The sequence below is a fragment of the Mercurialis annua genome, linkage group LG6, assembly GCF_937616625.2.
Source record: "Mercurialis annua linkage group LG6, ddMerAnnu1.2, whole genome shotgun sequence".
NCBI classification, from domain to species: Eukaryota; Viridiplantae; Streptophyta; class Magnoliopsida; order Malpighiales; family Euphorbiaceae; genus Mercurialis; species Mercurialis annua.
In genome coordinates, this window is record NC_065575.1 from 37156529 (window position 1) to 37176653 (window position 20125).

General features: G+C 31.3%; 2 protein-coding genes across 2 annotated transcripts; one reads left to right on the top strand and one right to left on the bottom strand.

Moving 5' to 3' along the window:
* Nucleotides 1–5157: 5157 nt before the first annotated feature.
* Nucleotides 5158–6364, top strand: LOC126653424 (uncharacterized). The gene has a single exon (XM_050347318.2). It carries the CDS (start codon nt 5285–5287, stop codon nt 6227–6229), a length of 945 nt encoding a protein of 314 aa, XP_050203275.1. The 5' UTR covers nt 5158–5284; the 3' UTR covers nt 6230–6364.
* Nucleotides 6365–6460: 96 nt separating this feature from the next.
* Nucleotides 6461–9731, bottom strand: LOC126653423 (uncharacterized). The gene is made up of 11 exons (XM_050347317.2): nt 9391–9731; nt 9219–9299; nt 8712–8807; nt 8470–8553; nt 8296–8365; nt 8107–8189; nt 7593–7672; nt 7350–7448; nt 7183–7267; nt 6777–6866; nt 6461–6685 (listed from the first exon to the last, which is right to left on the bottom strand). The coding sequence occupies exons 1-11, from the start codon at nt 9655–9657 to the stop codon at nt 6647–6649; spliced, it is 1074 nt and encodes a 357-aa protein (XP_050203274.1). The 5' UTR covers nt 9658–9731; the 3' UTR covers nt 6461–6646.
* Between the last annotated feature and the right edge of the window lie 10394 nt (nt 9732–20125).

Sequence of the window (20125 nt, forward strand, 5' to 3'; positions counted from 1 at the left end):
TTAGGCACAAGTTACCACAGCTACTGCACATTTCAAAATTACTTCAAGTTCAAGTCATAAATTCCTTTTTTGCTTTACTGTTGCAGCTTCTTTTTTCATTGGACAGTGGACAATCTTTGTGTTCTGCCGGCATTGGCAGTTGCTTGCTTATCTGGCAATTTTTGTGATCTGAACAAGCACAAAGTGACCTAGCATCAGGTTGATCAATATGAGAAGAGTGTGTTTGTTTTTCCTGCTCAAATTTAGGGGCCATTTGGTTTAAAATTGCGACTTAAGAATGAAACGAGAATAAAAAAGAATGGAAAAAATTATTTTTATATATTGTTTAATTCAATAAATTAGTATAATTGATGGATATCGAATCCTATTTTAACTACAATGGACTCGAGTCGCAGCAGATCCTCTTTCAAACGACACCGAACTCCCGCCCAAAGGGCTAAACCAGACGAAACCGGCCGCCGAATCCATAGAATCCGCCTCGACTGGAATGTCATATCATCCGACATTAGAAGGACCGAATTCCTGATAACTCGGACAAAGCGCGTCGACCTCGGAATTCGGACAGATTGCCAAATCTGCCTATAATCTCGAGTATCTTTCCTATTTGGACACAAATTCCAACTTAGGAAGATAACTCCAACTTAAAAAGACAAGACTATTTAGGAAGACATTCATAAATATGACTCATATCTGAATAAGGAATATCACTCCTAATCAGACCTTCCTATTACAACTCTACAATGTATGTCTAAACACACGACTGCTATATATACTAAAAACTCTGCTCAAAGCTCAATACTGACTTTAGCATCGGAGAGTTAATCGAACAACCACAGTCCGGTTAGCTTCCACCCTGTTTTGCAGGTCACATAACCGGATCAGAAGGCAATATGGAAGAACTCGGCAGTAATGCAGACTGCATTCCATTCCTGCCGAGTTCCTTGGGTGAGTGACGGATTCCAAACCAGTGACTTTTGGGAATCCGTCCGGATTTCACTACGAACCTAAAACATGAAAATCTTTTTCCGACACGGTTTTGGACCCGAATTCAACTAGAACTCTTGCAAAACATCAAGGACACCTCCACTATATAAAGACATCTCAAGATTATATATTGTATCTAATTTTTCATTATTTTTCTATTCACAAACAATTTGTCTTGGATTAATTTTCTTTTAGTCTTTAGATTTCTTTATATTAATAGATGGGTTCTAGGATATTGGAGACTCTGATCATATAGTGTGTAATGCTAGTTTTTTCAAGTCCTCAAAAATTGTTACCATTGTTAATATTAGATTGCTTGTTGGGCAATTAGTTCATGTTGAACAAATAAGGACTATTCATTTATCACCAAAAATCATACTTCACATTGTATTATATGTACCATAGTTCTCTTTTAATCTGATATCTGCATGAAAATTAACAGATGATATATAATCAATTATGCTTGATTCTTTATCATGATTCATGTATTATTCGGGAAATGGCTATATGGAACATGCCTAGCTTAGCTTAAAAGCAGGAAGGCTTATATGTTCTGGTATAGAAAGATTCTAATGTCTCCAACTGCAACAATGTAGTACATCCTGCTGAAAAAATAGCTTTTGTAATGTTTGGCACAACAGACTTGGTCATCTGTCTCTTAGCATATTAAAGTTACTAGAATCTTTAAATTTTTATATTCAAGTTTCAAAACTTCATGTTTGTGATACTTGTCATTATGCCAAATAGAAAAGATTACCATTTCCTATTAGTGCTACCAGAAGCAATAATTTTTTTTGATCTAATTCACATTGATATATGGGGGCCTGTTTATGTTAGTTCTATACATGGCTATGTGGTAGATGATTTTTCAAGATATGCATGGATTTTTCTAGTGAAACATAAATCAGAGGCGAGATCTCATATACAATACTTTGTAATCTCGAGAATCATTTTGATACTTCAGTAAAGACTATAAGATCAAATAACGGGATGGAATTCTCTTTTACTGAATTATATCAAAAACATGGCACCATTCATTAGACAAGTTATACATATACCTAGAGCAGGCCATGGGCCGGACCATCCCGTGGACCAGCCCGGAACTGACCCGGTCAAACCTGGCCCGGAACTGGCCCGGTCAAACCCGGCCCGGAACCGGATTAAGACCGGCCCGGAACCATAGAAAAGGCGGTTTCGGGCCGGTTTTAATTTGTTGAACCGTAAGCCGGCGGTTCAAGGGTCGAACCCGTTGATAAAAAATATATATTATATCTTTAAGATATATATATTATATCTTTATCATATAATATATATATTTTTGCAATAAAATATATGTTATATTTGTTTTAGTTAAATTTTTGGTTAATATTTTATTTTCAAAAAACAAAATCTTTATTTCTTGTAATACTATCTTCGTGTGTTATTTTATTGTTAAATTACATTTTTTAGTAATTAAATTGTAATTTTGTTTTCAATATTTTTTCTAATCCGTCCTAAACCGGAATCGGAACCGTCCGGTTCCGAACCGTCATGGAACCCTCTCTTAGGCGGTTTCGGACCGGTTCCACTTTTTCTTGACTGCGACCCGACGGTTCCAAACCGGAACCGCCGGATTATGAACTGTGGCCAGCTCTACATACACCCACAACATAATAATCTTTTAGAAGACAAGCATTATCACATTTTTAATGTCTCAAGAGCTCTGAAGTTCCAATCTAATATGCCTATGAAATTTTCAGAATATTGTGTTCTTCATGTAGTTTATCTGATGAACAGAATTTCGTCTCATGTTATATCAATAAAAAAAACTCCTTTCTAGATACTTTACAGTAAAATGCCTAGTTATGGTCACTCGAAAATCTTCGGCTGCGTTGCTTTTGCTACTAATGTTGCTGCTCACAAATAAAAATTTGATCGTAAAGCTTCTAAATATGTATTGTTAGGGTATCCACTAAATATGAAGGGATCAATTTTATATGATCTTGCTGCTAAACATGTTATAATCTTCAAAGATATATCTTATTATGAACATATATTTCCTTTCTCTAAACCCATCAATTTAACTTCTGCTGCATTTCAACCGTCTCCTGACCTAAGCCTTGATTTGCTACCTTCTCAACCAAATTCTTGTTTTAATAACCCACCTGTTAATACCGCTCCTCCACCTATGATTTTTACCGATGTTCCACTCCTTAATGAAGAAGATTTTCTTGCTCTTAGACGCTCAACTAGAATCTCTACCTTGCCTACTTAGCTTAAAGACTATTCCGTCAACACCAAACATCACTACAAGAAATACTAGAATTAGCAGCAAACATTTTTGCTGCTAATAGTGCTAAAATTGTTACTATCAACATATAGCAACAAAAAAAAATTATGGCATGTTGCTGCTAATAAAATGTTGCCTTAAACAATTGGTAACAAAATTTGCTGTAAAATGCTGCTATAACTTAACTAATAGCAGCAACTTTTAAAATTAATACTGCAAAATATTTTTTAGCAGCAAAAAAAAATTAGCTGTAAAAAATTTATTGTCATATACAGAATTTCTTGTAGTGCAATACCATTATCCCTTATTCTATAGCTTATGCCATTTCTTATGACAAATTATATTATAATTAGAAACTTTTCTCTCTTTCTATATCTTTGGTCCAAGAACCAAAAACTTACAATGCAGCAGTTAAGACAAACCATTGGCAGAATGCTATGCAAGTTAAGATACAAGCTTTAGAACCAAACAAAACATAGTCTATCACTTATCTACCAGCAAATAATTAGGCAAGTGGTTGCAAATGAGTGTACAAAATCTAACATAGATTAGATGGTAATATAAAAAAGTATAAAGCTAGATTAGTGGCTAAATGAGACAATCAATGTCAAGAGTAAAAATTTTGTTGTCTTTAGCTGAGATGATCCTAATTCTTCATACAATTATCAAACTGAAGGTCAAATATCACAAAAACGTATTAATTAAAAATTTAGTATCCATTTGAAGAGAAAATTTATAATACATACTAAAATTCTAATTTATTTGTCAAACTAAAATATTACAAAATAAGAAACAAAAGTCAATTAATTAAAAAATATAATAAAATATATTATATAGAAAAGTCTAATTCCAGAGGCGAAAAGATAAAATTCAGTCGAAATGCATTGGACATCACGAGTTAAATATAATTTTCGTTTCCTATTTCATTTATTATTTTAAAATATAATAAAATACTCCAATAGCAGACCACTCGCCCGTGGTATAACACATCAGTAAGCTGCTGCTGTTCTTATCTATTAGGATAACTTTCTGCGGTGAGTAGTCAGCAATAACATGCTAAAATTAAAAAGTGATTAAATTGTAATATAAAGTTTGCTTGCTTCACAAAAATTAAGATGAAAAAAGTTAGAGGAGGTCGGTTATGAGAAAATGATAGCTGAAGATTAAGCATCTTCAACAACAGTTATGGCATTAAGTCAAAAATCAGTCACCAAATTCTCACCATTGCTTTGGGTTTAAGATTATTTTACCTCACCCAAAACTTGCCTACCCCTTATCTATTGCTTAAATGATTATTTTATCTGTATACGGACTTTCGAGTTTGGCAATTTAAAATGCGATTAATGTTTTTATAATTCCGAATACTGAACAATTTTCTGATAAAATACTATCATGTTGTTGTGCATATTAAAAATTATTCAGTATTCTAAATTGCAAAAAATTAATAGTTCGTATTCTAAATTATAAAGTTGAAAGTTGGTGTTAAATTTACAAAAATTGATTGGTATTCTGTATTAGAAAAATTTTATAGTCCATATTTTGATCTATCAAAGTTGAAAGTTTTGGTTAACATTACAAAACACGCTTATATTCATGATTCATTTTACAATTATCCAGAGAACCTGAAATTTGTTGTCTAATTTTAATACACAAACACCAAAACACAAATTGCTTTTGAATTAAAAATTGGTTACTACAAGTTAGCCTCTAGATCAAGTTCATACTTCATACTATAAAAGGGCATTGGAATTTTCGTTAGTAAAACCAATTAAATCAAAGATTATTGAACAAGTTATATACTAATTCAAATGATGTCTTCAGAATAAGAAATGTTTAAGAATTCGAACAATGAAAAAAAATAGAAATTAGATGGTGTTTCATTATCCAATTCACCAATACCCTACAACGTTTCAACAGCAAGTAGTGTCATTGCTTCAAAATCCAGAAGGTTTTGCCTTATTCATCGAACCTTAACATGAAAAAAAAAATGATAGAAAAACACTAATTCAACGATAAGGCAATGCGTGAACGATGAATATCCTGCAGCCAGATAATCCGGCATTTCAGCCGGAATGGGCTTTCGAAGATGTTCGTACAACATTCTTCAAATGTGTTAGATGGCAAGTAGAAGAAACATTGGATCCAATCAACTGTCCTTACCATTACTACTGCGACAGCACTTATCCTGGAAATTATACCGATTATGTCGATTTTATAGTTTTCTTGTTTACAACTGCCTCATACTTGACAACTTTAGTCATAATGGTAATCGACATTTCGAGCAGAGGAAAAGCTCATTTCAGTTATTCTAAAAGATTCTGGCTTCCATCGGGTCCAGTCGCTCTCCCAATTATCCTTCTGGCACTAGCCAAGGGTTACCGGATCAATTCGCTATTTCCTATGTGCTGTGTTGGTCCTGCAATTCTTCAACTGCTTCAGGTCTCTGCTCTTGCTTTCGATCACGGTGTTGATCAAGATATCAGGTATGCAATTTATGAAGCATCGACGATTTCTGGAATTCTACACGCAAGTCTGTACCTAGACTCCATTATACTGCCTTACTATACCGGTTTTGATGCTTTAGTGTCATCCACATTTTCCGGCGAGTGCCAATCCTGTGTGTGTCGAAGCGAGAAATTGGTAGTCGGCGGGAGGCTGGTCAAATACAGGGGATGGTCAGTTTCTACATTTTTGGTTGTGAGTGCTTTATGTTGGAGAATCATATGCAGAACGATGGGGTATAACAGGAGAATGATGACAGTCAAGTTGTTGCTGGAAACCTCAGGTTGGATTTTAATTGCATCGGACTGTATATATCTTACCAAAAACGCTCCATCGGAACAATCTATACTGCAAATTGCAAGTTTTGGATGTGTTCTTGTACTGATTTTCCTTCATTTGATTAAGAAGCTTGCCGTTCAGCTTGCACAACGGAATTTAGCAAATGAAAAGATTACAGCAAGAGAGAGCTGCTAAGGAAATCACCCAAGGGCGAATTCAGCCTCTAGTTATTAAGAATGCTGAGTTAGTATCTTCATGTGTATAGGAAATCAAATGTATATATAACCAATCTTCTATCCAAGATACTTTCATAAGTAGAATGGTCTGCAACACTAATTACTTTTCTTGAATAAGATATGCATCAGTTATGATACTGCAGCAACAAATGGAACCGGCCACGTTTTCCTCAATAAAAACATGAATAAATTAAAACTGTAAAAAGAGAAATGACATGCTACACATTGATATTGGAATATTAGCATCCAATTGTATAAACTAGCAAACTGATACAAAAGTTGAAGAACTGCACCTACTAAGACAGTTTGTGATACTATATTGGCCAAAATTGAGTAGGGGAACATCATGCAAAAGAATCTTGAATGATGAAACAGCTCACAGAAAAAACCTTCTTCGGCTGGTATCCATTTCAGGCTGGACATTAAAATGCAGAGAAAATTTAGCCACCAAAATTGAACAAGGCAATTTATAGGGAAAAAAAGGTCTATTTGACGAGAGAACTCACCTTGTGTACCCATTCGTATTCGCCACTTTTGGTATCAAATGTTCCATGCTGCAGGCTTATCAATTTCAGTGTGAATCGGGGACCACATTCCTATGATTTAAGAAGTAAATGATTAGCTCTATGATAGTTGAAAATCTTGAATTTCAGTGGGCATCCAAATTCCAATCAGAAAACAGTGGACCTTATACAATAGATTAGACTTTCAAATGAGGTTTGCTTAAACTAATTCTCTAAGCTATATTCTTCTATTACAGTTCTGCTATTGGGGAAATTTTGCAAAAGAAATGCAACACATGATATTCAACCAAATGAAAGAATAAGAAATTCCCAGTTTTCCAAAAGAAAAATATCACAATCAAGAATGAAGTAAGAGGTGATGGTAATTAACTCAGTAGAAAAGCCTAACCTGGAGGCGTGCAATCACTTTCTGTTGCTTCACTTTTTGGCCTTTTGAATCATTGTCCTTACTTTCTTTGGTTTCAAAAATGTACCTGAGAACAAACAGAATCCGTCAGAAACCCATAATATACATTGATCTTGAAAATATTTTATTGCATTGCAACTGGTGCAGACCGGTGATGCCGAAAGAATATATAATCCCGTTGATTGTGAAAGGTAACAACTCGCCGACCACGAAAATTTGGATCTTGTGGGAAAAGAGACTGTATAACTCTGGCGGAAACAAAGAAACAAAAGAAAGTAAATAATGCATTGTTGACAATACAACACTAAAAGTGTTGTTCAAGTTGAAGATCTATATGACGATACAGTCGAAAAACCAAGATAGAAATATAGAATGAGAAAATAATCTTGCACCTCCCAATACGATGACCCAAGCGAGTGGTAAAGTTAGTCAATACTAGCTCAGGATGGTGACCGGTGGGATTTCCATGATTCTGCAGAGGAATGCATTGTTCGCTTAATAGTTGAAAGAATTTAATTACAAATTGACATAGAGAATGTAACACTTTTTAGAAATTCCAGTTTAATTCACTCTAGTAATGGGTAACGTAACATCAGTATTATAAAATGATGGATCGATAAAATCCCAAGTTGGTTTTGGTTCATATTAACTCTTAATATAATTATCTTTCCATTTTAGCTCCAGCACAATTGTATTTGTATTATTCTACTTTTATAGAATTTAAGTAATGTCAAACAAATACTTTAACAGACCAGTTTGGCCATGCAAGCAGTATTAAAGCACAAACTACTTCTCTACATCATGTACTGAAAACAAGTAAGAGATAATATGAATTTTAAAATAGAGGTTATACTGTTCGATGGTTATCAAATATATAAAGTAATACTCATTACATCAGTTGCAAACCTTAATATCCTTGCGTAAAACAAGATTTGATAGCTTGAAATGTGCAGTAGGTCCATAGGGCAAACAAATGATCAGCAGAGCATCTAATAAAAGCAGACAAGTCAATGCTACAATAAAAGAATAATGATAGCTACATTTTACTGATAATTTGAAGAAAAAAAAGTCCAATATAACAGATGAACGACTAACCCGGTTCTCGGCGACTGGTATGAACATCTATAACAGTAGTAAAGTCCTTGTTGGTCGCATACTCAATAATCTGAATATTTGATTGTACACCTTTCATCAGATATGATAGGCATAAGAAACATAATGGAGTCTTAGAAAGCTGAGAAACAAGAGAGAATAACAATTAAAACAAACCTTTTTCAAATCATAGGTTCCTCTCTTCCTGTATTCTGCACTGGGTATAACTGAAAGCAATTCTTTTATAAAAAGAGGTCCCCTCTACAGTTGAACCAACAAAACAAAAACCAAAGATTATCAGATAACATGTAGCATGAAGAAAAATAAACTCATTTAATGCAGCTTAAATTGTTTCCATGAACACACAGCGCCGCAATGACAGAAACAGAACACTAAAGGGAATGAGCACAAGCACATACTGTAGAATTGAACCGGCAAGTGGTAATCAATATCTTCGGAGCACGTTCACGCTTTAGAACTAAACTAAATTCATCAACATCATTCCCTGCAAATAGCTGCAAATTAACACAATCAACACATAACTATCAAAAGTGAACCAAAAACTGAAGCAACAATTAATCATTTTGCCCCTTGAACTTGGCATAAAAGATCAAATAAGGCCAAATACGTGGCTTTGTAAAATAATAGCTCAAAGTTGGCATTTTGGCTCGTTTTACCCCTCAGCTCTAAATTGTACATCAATTTCCAGCAGTTTTTGCTGCCACCTCCCACTTCATAAATTTGTAAAACGAGTTTTTTTTTACAAAGGCATGAGTTTGACATTAGCAAATTGAGCTTTTATTCAAAATTGAAGATAATTCCCTAATCACTTTCAATGAAACAATTGAGCTATAGAAATCACTAAAAAAACCAAAATATAAAATAAAAACAAGACATAAAATTTAAAAAATGGTTAAAAGAATCACCTCATCATCATCAGGCTTACACACAGTCTCATCAAGCTCCCTAGTATTCTCAATTGTCCGAGGAACCGGTCTAGGTGGAGGCTGCACAATAATAATAACAAAACCAAATCAATTCAACTCAATCAAACTCTCCACAATTCAAATTAATCAATCAATTAAAAACAAAATAAACCTCGACGCCGAGCTCGAGAGCCTGCTTTTCCGAAGCTTCTCGAGCTTTGAGTTTTTTTCGCTTCTCAAGCTTCTTCTCATGCTTGAGTTTAGCAAGAGCTGCTGATCTCTTCTCTTTGTTCTTTATCGTCGACGGAAGAATCTCCTTCTTTCCCTCTCCGTCTCCGTCTCCATCTTCGTTCTTACTCTTCTTTTTCTTAGAGAAATTTGAATCTACGTCGTCGTTTTCCCAGTCGGCGGTTTCGTTCTTCTTTCTCTTGGCTCCCATTGTTTTTGCTTGCGTTTTGTTTTCAATTGCAGAAAGAGAGAAGACGATGATGTTTTGTTAGGGTTTATTGGTAGGGGAGTAGGGGAATGGGGACTTGGTTTGGGCCGAAGTTGATGAAGAAAAGAGAAAGCCCGTAATACTATAGGCCCATTAAAAAGCAGCGCAGTAACATAGTAGAGAAAATTAGCCCATATACTGTTTTGGGCCAAAATATTGTGATTTTTACGGTGACTAAATTCATTTTAATTTTTTACGGTTACAAACTTTTTTTTTTATTTAACAATATATGTTTTACACAAATAAGTTTATAAATTTGACAAATACTTAACTGTTAATTCAGCAAACCCACAATCAATTCGTTACTTTCCTATTTCTTAAGATTTTCTCTAGATTTTTGGGACCTTATATGCACTTTCCTTTTCCTCATATATTTTTCCTAGATTCTTGCCTTCAATCTGTAACTCCTATCATTAACAAAATATTCCCCATTTTTTTTAGAAATTAGGTTGAATATCTTCTGAAAATGACGAAAACAAGGGCTGCCAAAAAACCCACCTCCAACCGAGAAATCTCTTCATCTCTCTCAGCCCGCCTCCGACGCAAGCCCTCCGCCATCGCGACCGCCATCGAGTTCGTTTTTGCTGCAGCCCTCAGCTAACTATTTGTCTCAAGCCCGCCGCTGCCAAGCTGCCGCCGTACGTCCAAAAATCGCAGATATGAAGCCATGGAGGAGACGACAGAAACGTCAAGAAATCCGTTGATGTCAAGGTAATTGTTCTAAGAAATCCTTATATGTTATTGCTTTTAGAGTTCAGAATTCGGCATCGTCTTTAATTAAAATTCATTTGATCTTATAATAAACAACAACCTTCAATGTTGTCATTCCTGCATTTTTAAAAAATAATTACTGTCAGTATCCATGTTAGTTAACCATTAGATAACTATTAGTACACTATTAGTTAACTCATAACAGAAACTTTAATTCTGCAAGCATTTCTAAAGTTTTTGAATCGTCTTTGTTATTTTTTATATTGCAGTTTTTTTCTGCAAACTGATGAAAAAAACGATGAACGAAGGCGGTTTGAGTTGAACGAAGAAAGCAGTCGTTGGAGTGGGACGAAGATAGGCGAATGATGAACGAAAGCGAACGATAAACGAAGGCGCGGTGTCTGGCAGCTGTTGTCTTTTTTTATTATAATTGGGATACTGGCAATGATGTACAAATAATTAAGGTTAACTATATGTTTTTTAATGGTTAATTAATAGTTAACTGACTTTTTATGAATTTTTATATAAAATATGAATATATATTGATAATTACTTTTTTTAATTACAATTAACTAATATGTGACTAATAGTTAACTAATTGTGCCTATTTAATGAGTAATAGCATACTATTAGTTAACTGCATGTTAATTTCATATTAACTTTATTTTTTCAACCTAATGTTAAGTTATTAAGAACAAATTGATATTTTTAATTGATTCATAGTATACTATTAGTTAACTGAAAAGTAAAACCAATGTCTACATAAAAATCTTCCTTCCATACTCCGTCATATCAGAACTTTCAATGTTGTCATTCTTGCATTTATAAAATAAAAAATTTGTTAATTTTCATATTAGTTAACCATTAGGTAACTATAAGTAAAATTTTATTATTTAAAAAAAATCAAATCGTTTTTTTGTTGAAAAAATAATTACAGCTAGTTTTAAAAAAATTGTTATTTGTTTTTTAAGAATCATGTATTTGAATAATCATGTATTTGCCATTATATATGGGAATTACATTTGAATTTCTTGTTTTGCTGGATTTTTTTATTTCTCAAATGCTTGTTGTTTTCATTTTTTTAATCTTTTTATTTTTTTGGTTTCCCTTTTGCCGTTTATGGCATATAATTCAAATTATCAGTTGCTATAATTAAGGATTATTAAAGATTTTTGAATATTAATTGCTATATATTTATGCTTTGAGATTTTGTAGGAGATTTTGATTCTTGTATCCACTTCCTTCCTTTTTTATAGTTGACAGTAATCCTCAAATATCATAAAGTTATTTGTGCAATTTAGAAACTTAAAAAGTATGTCATCAACTTTTTTTTGGTCAACAGTAAAAAATCTAATTAAGTATAGCCATGTAGGGTACTTATTTAAAGAAGCCAACATAGTAGGGGCTGTCCACGGTTCTTCATATTTTCGAATCCAAACCATACCAAAAATATCCAGAGTTGAGAACCGGCAACTTGGATTGAGCTGGATGACGGTTAACTCGATTGAGCTAGCAACCATATTTTAGGACCAAGTCCTTCTGGATAAAAATAGTTGATTGAATGGTATTTAGTATCAATTAGAAATATAGCTAATATTGTGGGATAGGGTTTCATTTAGTTTTCGTATATGGCTGCATATGCATATGATGTTTATAGCTATAAATCATATGCATTTATTTAGATTAAGTGCTTTAGGAGTGAAAATTTTGGCTGAGTGGACTTCTGTTTTTTTTTTTTTGGAAGTCTTGTTTTGACAAACAATTGTATAATGAAATTTTAAACTCTCATAATTGTTTTGGTTTAATATGGTGTCATGTATGTATATATATATATATATATGTGTGTGTGTGTGTGTGTGTGTGTGTGTGTGTTTCATTACTCTGACATGAAATAAATATTGTCAAAATAAAAATATAACGTGAAACAAATATTGTCAAAAAAAGAATATAACGTGAAACAAATAATGAATAAAAGGGTTATGAATTATACAAACTGTAAAATGATAAATAAAGTGAAAATTTCTCTCAAAAGTGAGCACACACGTAAATGCATATAATATAAGAAAGATAAAAAGGGAATTTAAGGTTTTTTTATAGATTGTACAACTACCACTCTAATTCCTTAGTATCGGTCCCCAGCAAAGAATTTGGGTCCTAACTATTGTCACACTTAGACTACATTTGAAATTGGAATTAAGGTTTCCTATTAGATCAGGCCATTTCAAGACAAACAGGTCGTTTATAATCAAAAGGATGAGGTTCAAAAGAATAATTTACAGTTCTTGCAAAGTGGAGCCATACAGTACCAGTTACGAAATAAATTTTCCTAAAAACAAAGCTTTTTTTTCAAATAAGCTAATTCATTTGGTATCCTAGAGATCCACTCTTTTTTCTATTCAAAGATCACCCCCTTGTTTCAGTATTTTCACATCTATAACTTTTTGTTATTAGATTTACTTTTGTTCATTAATTTGGGGTAGTTTCTTCTGTGTGTTTTTTCTCAACAATAAGCACATTCATCTCCTTTAGTCGGGATTTTGATCTTGTTTTCTTCCTTTTCATTAGACTTTTCGAATGGCCTTACAACTTCCAGAGCATTATTGGTATTTTTATTCTTATTATTTTTTCTCAGTCCATAAATATATAATGTAACAAAAACTTCACTAAAAGACACTTAAATTTTTTCATAAAGAAGAGTAGTTTCAATAAACTCAAACTCTTTAGACAGAGATTCCAACAATTAAAGTCAAATCTCATCATCAAAAATCACATTCAAATTTAATCAATAGGTTACCAATTGATTAATATTTAAATGTGGCCATTTATAATAGTACTAGAAACATAAAAAAACAACATCTTCTCCATGTGAATCTTATTCTAAATGTTCTTTTTCAAAAAATATTCCTCCAATATTTTTCACAATCTACCTGTAAATATTTGTTTGAGAAGACATACTATCCCTATTTAAAAATCCATGAGAATTGTACCACAATACTAAACATTGATGCTACTCCATTTTCTCTTTTCTATGCCTTATGGTTTCTCTTTTTCAATAATAACATCTAGACCTTGCTGAATTATAGTGTTCAGAAACTCACTTTTCCCCAGGCTAAAATGGCCTGTACTAAAATCTTTACTATAGATCTTATATTCGACATATTCATTCTTCTCAAGATAGATGAGGAAGATGCTATTGAAGTGGATATGCTTTTATTTTCCATCATTTTTGCTCCAACTTCTATTTAATAGGTAACTATCGCCACGCCAATGATAGAATATTGGCTCTGATATCAATTGTTATGAAAGCAAGACAATTAGCTATCAAATAAACAATTAAAAAATACCAAAAGATTAACAAGGTTTGAGTAAATAAGCCTACATCCTCGTACACTATTAAAATACTCCATCAATCTATACTATATATAAAAGCACGGATGGGGGGGGGACAGGCAAATTTACCGTGATATCCTTTTTAATTTATTACTAAATAATGACTTAATCAAAGGTTTTTTTGTCTTTATAAATTAGGATATTTGTTTCATTATTAAATATTAAATACAATTAGAATTAGAGTTTGATTTAAATTAGGAATTAATATATTCGTTTGTAATTTGAATTCTAATTATGGAGAATAACACAACTGAAATAAGAAAACAATGAGTTTGATTCGAATAAGGAATCAAAAAGTTTAATCTAAATTAAAAAAATGAATTACTAAAATAAGTTTGTAAATACTAATACACGGCTACGGCTACTAATACACACACGGGTATATATATGCCTACTTATATGTATACATTATACATAAGTAACCTATCAGTTACTATAGAATTTTGTGGAATGGCCCTTAATTAATACTAAGTTGGCTTGATGAGTAAGTTGTTCAATTTATTTAGTGTAATGTATTAATATAAACCACCTCATAAATATATTTTCTAATCAAATAAAAAATCTAATTAACTTGATGAATAAGTTGTTCAATTTATTTAGCATGTGTAATTTATTAATATAAACCACCTCATAAATATGTTTTCTAATCAAATAAAAAATCAAATTAATTTAATATTAATCATATATGAAATATATTAGTATAAGTATAATAATAAAGATGTTTTCTAATCCAGTTTGATTTAATATTAAATATATTAAATATATTAGTATAAATTTAATCTATATAATAAACTTAATAAATTTTAAATAAATCTCATTAACCTCAATTAAATTTAAAAGTTGTAAATTGAAGTATTATATTTTAAAAAAAATTCTAACTAATTTAGTATTAATTATAATAAAATAAATTGTTATAACTATAATAAATTTATTTAATGCATAAATTGAAGAGTCACATTACGCGCTACGTGTGTAGCACGTAATGCGAAACTAGTCTATAAAAAGATACAAATTAAAAAGAAATTATATATGACATCTTATGAATTTATAAGCTTCTTTATGAGATAAATTTTTATAGATGAAGTTCTCTTTTATAGATTAAGGAAGTCACCCTCTCCCATTTTTAAACAATGTGAGAATTCTATATTATACTTAAAACTTAATAATGTAGCAGAAATTACAAATAACTGATAGATGTATAAATTAGTTGACTAATAAATTAATGTGAGATTGACAGTTTCTAAAATTTATTGATTCTAGTGAATGCTAGGAATTAGGCATTCAAACGATCGTTGTTTTACAAAGAATACCGAATTCTGAAAAAGAAAAGAGAAAACATTCTCCGGTAAATTTTATCAAATCAGAAACTGCCTCTATAAAGTTTAATGCTTACTTATTCATAGAAAAATATTAAAACCCTAATTCTATACTGAAAAGAAACCCTGATCGAAACTAATAATATTAAATATTATAATTAAAACTATCAAAATACAATTTGAGTGCGTAAATGGACTAATTTGTCCAAAAGTGACTATGCTCATTAGCATATTTAATGAGTTTTGATTATTGATATGTTTCCACTCAAGTTACACTTACAAATCGTCTGATCCGAACACTTTTTGTATCTTAGCAGATTTCTAAATATTACATAATTCGAATTTTCGATCCAGTTTTTTAAAATTTCCATTTCCACATCACAATAAATACAAATTCATTATCTAAATAATGTGGGGTAGAAAAGAGTAATAAGAAGTGAAAATTAAGGACTAAAACACTTCCAAACTAGAATGACACACTCAGAAACTAATTGAGGCATGATTTGAGGCGAAACTAGAATTGACACACTCAGAAACTAATTGAGGCGAAAAAACATCGCCGAAGCAACATGAGTGGGATGCCATAATTTTCACCTATTTGTATCTATTTAGTTATCAGTCCGTTAATTTCTTTGATCCTACTCAATGTTGAGCTAAATTCAACATTATGATGCCATATTTTGGTTATTCATATTCAGAATTAGAAATTTTAAGTTTTCCTGATTAACTGGTTCATATTTTTTAGTATAAGAAATGAACTTTATTTATTTCTTCTAGGTCTAATTATTTTAAAAACCACCCATATTAAAACTATTTTATATTTATATCTTGACCTATGAAAAGTTCATTTGTACCCTATTTTGGGTTTTTATATTTCACCTCAAAAAGGTACAATTGACAATTTGAAAAAAGGTTCAAAATAATCCTTTATTTTTAACCTATATTTTAATTGAACGTTAATGTTATTAATAGTATATAAACACCTTCTTCTTTAATTGTTTTTAAAAATACAATATTTTTTATTTTAATTTTTTATTAATTTTTCATACGAAGGCCGGTCATCGGAGCTGCCTGAGAAGGAGCGTCCTTCTCTGGTGGAGAAGAAGCAGTTCTTTTCCCATATTTGGAAAAGGAGCGTCCTTCTCCAAAATTGGATAAGGAGTAGCTCGCTCCTTCTCCAAAGCAGCTACTCCTTCTCCAAATCAGCTACATCTTTCAATTTTTTTTTAGTTTATTTAAAAATTAATTATTTATTAGAATTTATTCGAATATTTTTAAAGTTAAAGGATCTTTTTGTATTTTTTAAACAGAAAAACATATGATGAAACTCTTTTATTTAGTTGTTTTTAATAATTTTATCCTTAAATTAACTACATTGTCAATTGTATCCTTGTTCGGGATAGAGGTGAAACATAAAAATTTAAAATAGGGTACAAATGAACTTTTTCCTAGATCAGGTTATAAATGCAAAAAAAAAAAAAAACCTTTCTTCTAAGAGGTATTCTTTTAATGCATACCATCAGTTTTATCATATATGAATAAAAGCAAAGTTCGGATGATAAATTTACGGCTTAATATATAGTATAATCCTTAAATTATATTATTTTATTCCATAACACTCCTTAATTATATTGTTTTTTTATTGCATATTTAAATTTTTAATTTTACCAATTTAACCTCTCAACGCAAATACTTAACTTTTAACCTCTTTTTCTCCATCGTGCAAAATCGCGTGTATTTAATATTTTGGAGCGCGTGAACAATAATAAAAAAATGCATAATTTAATCCTTAAACTATATTGTTCGACCTATATAACACCTCTTAACTTTTTTTTCTATTATACATCTAAACTTTATTTTCTTCTGATTTTAACCTCTCAACAATGTCATGGTTATTGAATATAGGGGGTTAATGTACTTTCTCATTTTTATAGTTTGGTTATTGATAAGTGTATATTTTACGTCATTTAGAGGTTATTTAGTTACTAGTTTTTAGTATTTTATGATGTAAAATATACGCTTATTTAGTTAATTTTACTTATTTGTTAAATTATTTATAGAATGTAAATATTTAATGTTTCTTGAGTTTTAGGAATAAAACAGAGTTAAAATGCAAAAATAATCAGAGCCAGAAGGATTCGAGTCAAGTTCAAGAAAGCCAACCAAATTTCGGGTCGAACCGAGTTAAAACCGAACCGAACCAGAAATGAGCTAGAAGCAGCAGCTCAGCCGGCCTTCAGCCGGCCAAGGGCTGGCTGACTCCTGATCTCGGAGTTCAACTCTGATTCTTGGGAATCGCGTGGGGATTTTTGGCCGATACACTCACACATCTTCCATAAGCAACATATATTGGGTTCACACTCAAAGAGATCTTCCTTGACTTGCACTCAAAGTATGTATCAAGATGAGATTTAATCAAGCTATCTTTGGAAACGAGATAAGTGAACCCTGATTCACTCAAGACGGTTATGGAAGAACTTGCTCCCTACTCCGCTCTACATGGAAAGAAGAGATCCAAAGCTTGATCATCACTCAAATTCCATGAAGAGAATAGATATTTTTGGCTTGAGCTCCACTCCTAGCAACTTTATAAATAGCTTGCATTTGTGTAGAGAAAAATTATCTTTCTTTTAGAGATCAATAAATCTTTCGGGATCTTAAACATCTTTGAGATCACATTTGTAGTTTTCATCTTAGATCATAGACAAGCCATTAGAGGTAGTCTATTTTAGCATCATTTCTACTTTATAGTTTGGGATTATTACGCAAAACATATTGGAATTCCGGAGTTAAGGTACAACATTATTGAGAGATCAATTACCTTTGTGTTCTTGTTAATCATGAATTCCATATATGTTATTGTTGAATTTCCTTTAAATATGAGTAGCTAAACCCATTTCCGGGGATGATTAATTGGACTTATGTATACTTAATCATATTGGGATATTGGATTGTTATTAAAATGATGTGTTAATTAATGCTCATAATGCTTGAATGTTTTTGGCCAATTCATTCACTGCCCTATGTTTTAATTATGACTTGAGAGAGCTTAATTGAAATAGATCAGTTAATTAACAACGTATGAATTAATAACACGAGAGTGAGTTAATGAATACGTGTTCTTGAGGTTTGATTAATAAATATCATTTAATCACTTGATTTGGTATTTTATAACACGAGAGTGAGTAATCTGCCTATTAATTGGTTATTTGTATATTTTTATCTATAGCGGCTTGAGAGAGAGTTATAGATGCATTAGACTAGTCTGAACCATAAATTGATAACATAATTCAAATATCCCATGAGATTAATGACATAAAGAAAATTAATAATTCTAATCTTCCTTATTATTGTTTAAACCCATTTTTATTCAAAGCTTAATTTTATTCTAAATTAAATCTGCTTAATTCTATTTTATTAATTTTAAATCACTTCAACCAAATTATCTTTTTGGCTATCCAAATTAAGTATCTTAATTGGGCGTATTTAGTTACTTTTCTTGTGGGTGCGATATCTGGACTTCACAGTCTATATTACGAGTTGACACTGTGCACTTGCAGCATTTATCTCAACAGTTATCGAACTTTAAAACATAATAAATTGGTTAGCGTACTATATATTTAGTGGCTTTGATAATGTTTTAATGAAACCCGATCGATTTATGTCTAGTGGAAGCCAGATTTTCACTTTGAAATTTCAAATTTGGAAGAATTAGATGAGTGACATATGAGGTGTCTTCTGTTCGGTAATTAAACTACAAACTGGCTTCCATGTAAACATAACTTTGTCGGATTTTATTAAAAACCCGCCGGAGTCACAAAAAATATAGTACGGTAACTAATTTGTTATGTTTTGAAGTTCAGCAATCGAACTATAAATATAAAAAGTAGGGTATCCTATAAGGAAATACCCCAAGAATGGAGTTACTTAACTTTCAGTTATATTAAAGTAGCGTAAATATTTAAGGCTTAAGGTCTGAAAAACTACCGACCTTTTAAATTTTTTTCAATTGCACCCTCATCTTGTAATTTCTTCAATAGCACCCTATTTTTGCTTTCAATAGCACCCCGACCTTGTAAAACAGTCAATTTTACCCTATTTTGTATTTTTGACTTTCAATAGCACCATAAATTATCAAATTAAACTTATTTATCGAAGACTTATTAGAACTTTTTAAGTTAAAAGACTTATTTAAAAGTGTCCAAGTAGAAAAAAGTATGATTTCACCTTTAAATTTAGTTTTTTTTGAAAATTTTCATCCTTATGTTAATCAAATCATCTAATTTTTTTACTTTAGAGTGCTATTGAAATTCAAAAATACAAAATAGGGTGTTATTGAAAAAATTACAAGGTGAGGGTGCTACTGAAAAAAATTGGAAAGGTCGGTAGTTTTTCAGACCTTAAACCAATATTTAAAAGCACATGCAGGTTGGCATGGTTTTTTTTAAAAAAAAATATTTATTTCGAACTTTGATAATATTTTTGTAATTTGTTGATGATGGTAAAATTAGAAATTTTTTTAGTAAAAATAAATAAAAAATATTAAAGTTAATCAAGTAATTTAATGATGACCACCAATTGTATATGTAAATATTTTTTTTCATTTAAACAATGATAAACAAATATCTGCTTTTAACGATTTTTATAAAAAGGATAAATTAACTCTATTTTAATGATATTAAATGATTTTTCATGCTAAAAGATATATAGAAGACATATATCTTCAGCATAAATATGAGGGACATATTTGTGGATTTTTTTAATTAATGCATTATTTGAGATATTAAATTGATAATAAATAAAAATCTAGATATTCAATAGAAAATAGGCTAATCACCTTAAAAACTACCGACCTTTCTTTTTTTCTTTCAATAACACCCCGACCTTGCAATTTCGTCAATAGCACCCTATTTCGTAATTTTACGTTTCAATAGCACCCTAATTTAGAAAAAACAGATGATTTTACTATTATAAGGATTAACTTTTATAAAATA